This window comes from Lynx rufus, unplaced genomic scaffold (genome assembly GCF_022079265.1).
Source record: "Lynx rufus isolate CCGP_SWC_20201006 ecotype Redwood Valley unplaced genomic scaffold, mLynRuf1.p SCAF_7, whole genome shotgun sequence".
Lineage (NCBI taxonomy): Eukaryota > Metazoa > Chordata > Mammalia > Carnivora > Felidae > Lynx > Lynx rufus.
Genome location: NW_025814889.1, coordinates 78,384,211 through 78,392,138, shown reverse-complemented (window position 1 = coordinate 78,392,138; position 7,928 = coordinate 78,384,211). Strand labels below are relative to the sequence as shown.

Here is a 7,928-nt window from a genome sequence, read left to right as displayed (position 1 = left end):
AGCTGCCCCGAGATGGCCATCGATAGAGGGTGGGTCTCCGAGGTGGAGAGGCTCCCCCTGCTGGAAGATCGCTGCCCGCTCGTCGAGCTCCCCAGCATGCTAGACGGGAGAGAGAGCGCGACAGTGGGCTAGTTCTCTGGTTCTGAAGATGCCGTGGTCACCCCCATGCCCTAGTACAACTCAGGCTGGTTAGAAGTGGGAGGGAGAGGGGCACCTGGGTGGCTCAGTCGGTTAGGCGGCCGACTTCGGCTCAGGTCATGATCTCGCGGTCCGTGAGTTCAAGCCCCGCATCGGGCTCTGTGCTCAGAGCCTGGAGCCTGTTTCAGATTCTGTGTCTCCTTCTCTCTGACCCTCCCCCGTTCATGCTCTGTCTCTCTCTGTCTCAAAAATAAACTTTAAAAAAAAAAATTAAAAAAAAAAAAAGAAGTGGGAGGGAGAGGGGCGCCAGTCGGCTCAGTCGGTTAAGCAGCCGACTTTGGATTTCGGCTCAGGTCGTGATCTCATAGTTCATCAGTTCAAGTCCCACGTGGGGCTCTGCGCTAAAGCATGAAGCCTGCTTCAGATTCTCTGTCTCCTTCTCTTTCTGCCATTCTCTCTGTCTGTCTCTCAAAAATAAATAAATGAACATTAAAAAAAGAAAAGTGGGAGGGAGAGACTCAGAGGATCAGGGAACTCGCGCTGTGGCAGGTGCCGTGTGTCACAGTGGAAAGGACACAGGCTTCAGAGTCCACAGACTTGAAGTCCAAGTGCCACTTGGCCATTTAGCAGCTGGTGACCTTGGGCAGGTCGCTTAACCGTCATAGCCTCAGTTTCCTCAACTATGAAATAGGAAGGTTGTGGAGGTTAAATAGGATAATGGTGATGTCAAGGCCAGGACAGTGCCAAGTGCTGCAACAGCTCAGTGAGTTCTGCCAACAGCCCCACGGTGACATGTTATCATTACCTCCACTTGATGCGTGAGAGCCTCGAGGCTCGGAGAGGTTCAATGACTTGCCCAAGGCCAGCTCCCAAGCCCAAGCATGTAACTAGCATGCTGTTCCAAACCCGCAGATGGTAGTTTCGTTCCCTGTTTTCATTGGGAGGAAAGAACTCTAGCTCCCGGAGGCCCAGACGCAGCTCAGCCAAACTCGGTTCCCGAAGGGCCCTTCCATAGCACCTCAAGTCTTGGTGGCACTTTGCAGTTTACAGCACCTTTTAACCCACATTATGTAATGGATCTTTCAAAAAAAAACCCCTGTCTTCCCCCCATTAGCAGATGAGAAAACGGAGACCAGGGGAACTTAAGTCCCTTATTCACACAGGTAGGACAGGACATGGTAAATTAGCCTTGAAGCCATTCCAGTGCCCTGTGGTCGCCTCCGGAACCCCTTGGGAGAGAGCACACACTAACTATCTAACTCTAATGGTCGCTGTCGCCTCAGTGTGTGTGTGTGTGTGTGTGTGTGTGGTCTCCCCTATTCAAAGAGCAGATTTATTTTTTAATTTTCCAAGATTCAGTAATACATGGCTAAAAAGTCAAAACGTTCTGGGTAGAGTAATTCCAAGTGATTTATGTAGATACTCCACCCCCAGGAAGATGGGACCTTAACTCCCCGCTCCTTCAGTGTGGGCTTCATAGACTGACTCCCTTCCAAAGAGCACAGTATAGAAAGGGGGAGAAAAGAGTAGCATCTCAGGGAGAAACCTGACGAATATTACTTCAGTCAGGCGATCGAGGTTCCCTCAACCGTGATGAGTCATGTTCTCGGTATATAACCTTCACATGAAGTAATGAGAGTGGCGTGTCACCTCTGTGGTCTTCCTCCTGCAAACCTATAACCCCAGTCTCCTCATGACAAGAACAGTCCACAAAATACCCGATCAGGACTCCTCAAAATTGTCAAGGTCATCAGAAACAAGAAAAATCTGAGAAGGTGTCACAGTGGAAGGACATCGGCAGAGACATGACAGCTAAATGTAATGCGGTGTCCTGGCTGGAATTCCGAACAGAAAAGGGACATTAGGAAAAAACTAAGGAAACCTGAATAAAGTTTAGACTTTTGTAATCATAATGTATCAATATTGGTTCATTAATTGTAACAAATGTACTACATTCATGGTAATCATAGAGGTCACCGAGTGTGGGGTATATGGGAGCCCTGTACCAGCTTTACAACTCTTCTGTAAATCTAAAACTGTTCTAAAAAATAAAACTCGGGGCGCCTGGGTGGCGCAGTCGGTTAAGCGTCCGACTTCAGCCAGGTCACGATCTCGCGGTCCGTGAGTTCGAGCCCCGCGTCGGGCTCTGGGCTGATGGCTCAGAGCCTGGAGCCTGTTTCCGATTCTGTGTCTCCCTCTCTCTCTGCCCCTCCCCCGTTCATGCTCTGTCTCTCTCTGTCCCAAAAATAAACGTTGAAAAAAAAATTTTTTTTTTAAATAAAAAAAAAATAAAACTCATTTTTTAAAAAGTCAAAAGTTTCAAAAAGGTATTCAGTGACAAGTTTCCCTTCTACCCTTGGTCAGTTGTTCAGTCATCTTCCTGAGCAAACTGCCATGTTTCTTCCCAGGGAGGGTTCCAGTGAGGGAGTCTGGCTTCCACAACTAGATGGCTGGCTCTGAATCTTGAAAGAGAGGAAGAAAAAATACCCAGGGGTGCCTGGCTGGCTCATTCAGTGGAGCATGAGACTCTTTCTTGATCTCGGGGTTGTGAGTTTGAGCCCTATGTTGGGTGTAGAGAGTACTTAAAAAGAAAACAGTCAGTTGAGCGCCCGACTCTGGATTTTGGCTCAGGTCATGATCCTAGGGTGGCGGGATGATGCTGCCCCCGGCCCGGCTCTGTGCTAAGAGTGCTGGGATTCTCTCTCTCTCTCTCTCTCTCTCTCTCTCTGCCCTTCTCCCACTCATGCTCTCTCTCTCTCAAATAAAAAATTAAAAACATTTTTAACTGATGAAAAACAATTTTAAATAAGGCACACATGAAAAATTACTAAGCGCCTTTCAAGATATTAAAACATTTTTTCTTAAATTTTTTAACATTTATTTATTTTTGAGACAGAGTCAGAGCATGAACGGGGGAGGGTCAGAGAGAGAGGGAGACACAGAATCTGAAACAGGCTCCAGGCTCTGAGCTGTCAGCACAGAGCCCCATGCGGGGCTTGAACTCACGGACCGTGAGATCATGACCTGAGCTGAAGTCAGACGCTTAACTGACTGAGCCACCCAGGAGCCCCAAAACAAACATTTTTTTTAATGTTTATTCAGTTTTTTAGAGACAGAAAGCGAGCAGGGGAGGGGCAAAGAAAGAGGGAGACACAGAATCCAAAGCAGGCTCCAGGCTCTGAGATGTCAGCACAGAGCCCTTATGAACCAAACCTGTGAGATCATGACCTGAGCTGAAGTCAGACACTTAACCGACTGAGCCACCCAGGCGCCCCTTGTCAAGATGTTTTAGATCACTGGCTAATAACCCCACCTATGGGTCATCCAGGGGAAGTAATTTTGTCTGACATAGTATTTACTATTGATTAGGGCCCAGATTTTCTATAGGAAGTTAAGAGGTTAACCTGTAGAAGACTGATAAGTAGCAATTTATTTTTGTCTGGCAGAAAAAAAAAAAAAAGTTATGGTGTTATTGCCGGGTAAGAATTAACTTTTTTGTACCTAACTTTTCTTTTTTTTTTTTTTTTTAATTTTTTTTTTCAACGTTTATTTATTTTTGGGACAGAGAGAGACAGAGCATGAACGGGGGAGGGGCAGAGAGAGAGGGAGACACAGAATCGGAAACAGGCTCCAGGCTCTGAGGCATCAGCCCAGAGCCTGACGCGGGGCTCGAACTCACGGACCGCGAGATCGTGACCTGGCTGAAGTCGGACGCTTAACCGACTGCGCCACCCAGGCGCCCCTGTACCTAACTTTTCAATCTCATTCCGGGATTCGTATTTCCACTGTCAGTAATGGTTTTTCGTTTCCTCCTTTGATCCTTCATTCATCGAGTACTTAAATACATCTTGGTACTCCCTATATATTTGTATTGGTCAAGTTTATCTTGGTGCAGATTTTACATGGACGAGTAGTAGCATGCCACACACGCTGTTCCACCCCTTGATGACTTTCACTTAATACCTCTTAGAGATAGTTTCATATCAGAACGTAAAGAGCTTCCTTACTCGTTTTACCACTGTATAAAATACATCATACGGATGTACACTTATCACAGCCATAAGCAATTTAGCTAGTCCCCTGCTGATGGACACTTAGGTTGTTTCCACTCTTAGTATCGCAAATAGCGCTGTGTGGACAACCTCCTAAGTAGATTAGAGTAGAATCATTTGTACAGATCTGGATGGGAGAGCAGAAGGGGCTCCAGAGGGCAAAGGAGCCTTAGGGAGGGACCTGATCGCCTGCTCCCAGCCTGGCCTAGCCCATCTTTCCCTGACTTTGTGCCTGCCTGGCCTCCTCCTCCTGCTTCCTCCTCTCCATCCTGAGCTCCTGATATCTCCAGATAGGAAGGGCCAACCTTCGATTCTCTCCAGGCCTGGACTCTGGCTTGTGCTGTCTGGGCGATGAGGGTGCCTTGGAGAGGCGGATCTTGGGGGCTTGGGGCCTGGGGCTGCTATTGTCCCTAGGCTGTAGCCACTGAGGGCACATACTCAACACGCCCTGAGGGCTCTGATAGGGGATGAGGGCCCGGGGGCCAGGGGCTACCTGGGGGGGCTGGGGATCTGGGGGCGGGGGAGGGGCAGTGCCTAGCAGCTCTGGCACAGACTTGCTTCGGGTGCCCAGTGCAGGTGGGTGCTCAGGGCACAGGGTGTGGCAGGCAGTGGTGAGGAAGGGACTGGCCAGGCTGGTCGTGATGGTCACAAGGTGGTCCAGGACACCCCCCTCCTGAGGAAACCGGGCAAAGGGGAGGCTCAAGGTGGCCTGGAGTCGCTCTAGAAGAGATGGGGCAGCCTGGGCCTGGGCCTGGGCCTGGGCCACGAGCCCAGGCAGGGCTGGCCACTCGGGCTGGTAATGCTGGCTGAGCTGCTCTATCTGGGGGCGCCGCAGCAGCTTCCGGATCCTTTGCACGGTGTCGAAGCTGTCAGTCAGCACTGCCCACTCTAGGGCCGTCTTGCCCCGGACAGGATCCACCGCTGTCAGCTCAGCACCTGGGAGGGGGCACAGGAGTGGCGTGCGATGGGACAGGGATTGGTGAGTTGCAGAAGGGCAGACTCTTTAGCAGCAGGCCTGATTGGGGTCAGATGAAAAACCAGAGTCCCACCCCGTCGCAGCTGGAATCCGGGAGCCATCAGTGGCTATAGCCTAGGGACAGTACCAGTCCCGGATCCCAACTTCCCAGTATAATGAAGGTGTTGGCTTTCTCTGGGATGCCTTCCATCTCTGACAAGGCAGGGTTCCAGGGACACGATGATGTGTAGTTGGGGCATGTGGCTGCGTGGGACATGCAGGGACCCTGGGTGGCTCAGTCAGTTAAGCGTCCGGCTCTTGATTTTGGCTCAGGTCGCCATCTTGCGGTTCGTGGGATCGAGCCCCCAGTTGGGGCTCCATGCTGACAGTGCAGAGGCCGCTTGGGATTCTGTCTCTCCCTCTCTCTCTCTCTCTCTCTCTGCCCCTCCCCTGCTCATGCTCTCTCTCTCTCTCTCTCTTTCCCTGTCTCTCTCTCTCAAAATAAATAAAGAAACTTAAAAAAAAAAAAAAGACTAAAGAAGAAAACTGAAGTCCAGAGAGGGGAAAAGACTTCAGAGGGACCTGTTGGGGGTCTCCGAACCTGGAATAGAATAAGATCTCCTGGGGCGCCTGGGTGGCTCAGTCAGTTAGGCATCTGACTTCAGCTCAGGTCATGATCTCATGGTTTGTGAGTTCGAGCCCCGCGTCGGGCTCTGTGCTGACAGCTCAGAGCCCGGATCCTGCTTTGGATTCTTTGTCTCTTTCTCTCTCTGCCCCTCCCCCACTTGTGTCTCTCTCTGTGTCTCAAAAATAAATAAATGTAAAAAAAAAAAAATTAAAAAAAAAAAAAAGACTAGAGATCTCCTGAGCCAATAAAGGGGTGGTGTGCAGGTTGCTCAGGACAGGGGGAGGCCCGAGCTGCACCTTCTGGGCAGGTGGAGTGGGGCCCTGCTGGTTCCCACTCCCCATTCTTCTGTTCATCAGCACACCCCTCGAATCCAGGTGGGGGGAGAGCAGTCAACTTGGGACAAAAGAGGGGTGTGGAGTTTCCTCCTTTCGCACCCCAGACACAGTTAGATGGCTTGGGGAAGGGAAGAGCTGGAGGCAGGGGTCCCCCAGGGTGATACACAGAGGGCAGCCCCACTTCAGGAAGAGTGAAGGCCCAAGACCGCACGAACAGTGTGAACTTCACTCCAGAACCACCCCACGCAGCCACATGCCCCAGCTACACATCATCGTGTCCCTGGAACCCTGCCTTGTCAGAGATGGAAGGCATCCCAGAGAAAGCCAACACCTTCATTATACTGGTAAGGCCCAGAGAGGGAAGCCATCTGTCCCGGGTCACTCAGCTAGTGACAGAGCCCGGACCAGAACCCAAGTCTGGTTCCAGATAGCAGCCTTTCTTGTTTTTCCAGCTGGTCTAGGTTATCTATCCTCCCTAGACCAACATTCACCATGGAAATAGAGCTATCCAAGAGCTAGACTTTGTTGATTGTGAGAAGCTCAAGCACACTCCCCTCCTCCAGGAAGTTGGCCTAGATTGATCCTCCATCTCCACTTCTCTCTGCGACTATACAGCTGACTTAGTGTCAGGCTGGAGAGCTTGGGGAGGGACCGGAGGTCACAAATCCCGGTCCAGACCCCACGCACCTGCCAGGAGGAGGGCCGCCACACATTCCGAACGGTTCCGAATGGCAGCCTTCATCAGTGCCGTTAGCCCCCGCTGGTCCCGGCGCTCCAGGTCCAGGCCTGGGTAGTAGTTGAGCAGGAGACTCACCAGAGGCACATGACCTGCGAGGCACCAAGGACAGAGCTTAGCTGTCCCGGAAAGAGAGTGATGACGCCCCAAACACACCCTCCACCAAGCACAACAGTGTCCATGGTGGGAGAACCTTATACAAAAAGTGTGGGGTTGTGGCTCCATCTGAAGTGGGGGGGGGGGGAATGGTAGGAGGTAAGGTCAACAGTCTGTCACCTGCTTGGGCAGCCAGCATGAGGGCTGTGTCCCCTTCCTTATCCTGCTGGTTCACATCGAGGAAAGGGCAGCGGCTGAGCAAGGCCACAACATTCTCAAAACCGCGGTAGCAGGCGACCATAAGACCTGTCTGGGGGAGGGGCAGCTCAGCGCCTGCTCTCTTTTCCAGGATCTCCTTGGGGTCCCTGTGCCCTCTAAATCCACACCATTCCCAGAGATGTCCCAGCCTCCAGGAACACGCACCCTGGCTCCCTCCCTCCCTCCCAAGGATGCAGGCACTGAATGAGCGGCGCTGGGGACTCAGAGTTGCACCAGCTGCCCTGGGGAGCACCTGGGGTGGCTCACCCTCCCATTGCCATCCACCTGGACGGCCTCCTCCGGGGAGACCCCACCATCCAATGCGGCTTGGAGCTGGACAGGATCATTGCGGACACAGGCCCAGTACAAGGCCCCCAGCCTGCAGCCTGGGGCAGGGGTCTCGCTGCCAGGGCAGGACGATGCCTCCGACATGTCCGGCCCTCCCCGGCACAACGGCCGCTCTTCCTCTTCCAGCCCGGGGGGCAAGAAGACCCGTCGCTCCGCCTCACGCGGGTGCCATCTAGAACACAGAATGGAGGGGAGCAGTGTCTCCCTGTATCCCAGGGTGGGGTCCCAGCACCCCACCCACCTTATGAGAAGACAAGTTGTGGGCCGGGGCCCTAAGAGGGCAGCAGCGTTCGCTGGGAGGATCCCAGCGAGAGTCAAGGAGAGGGGTGGTCTTCCCTTTCCCGCAGGACCTTACCCGGCGGCGTGTGAAGGTTCCCCGGGA

General features: G+C 52.4%; 1 protein-coding gene across 1 annotated transcript; it reads right to left on the bottom strand.

The window, feature by feature from the left end:
• Positions 1-4,395: 4,395 nt before the first annotated feature.
• ANKRD33 (ankyrin repeat domain 33) lies at positions 4,396-7,630 on the bottom strand. Its single transcript, XM_047065142.1, has 4 exons — positions 7,466-7,630; positions 7,121-7,250; positions 6,796-6,936; positions 4,396-5,126 (listed from the first exon to the last, which is right to left on the bottom strand). Exons 1-4 carry the CDS (start codon positions 7,628-7,630, stop codon positions 4,396-4,398), a joined length of 1,167 nt encoding a protein of 388 aa, XP_046921098.1.
• Between the last annotated feature and the right edge of the window lie 298 nt (positions 7,631-7,928).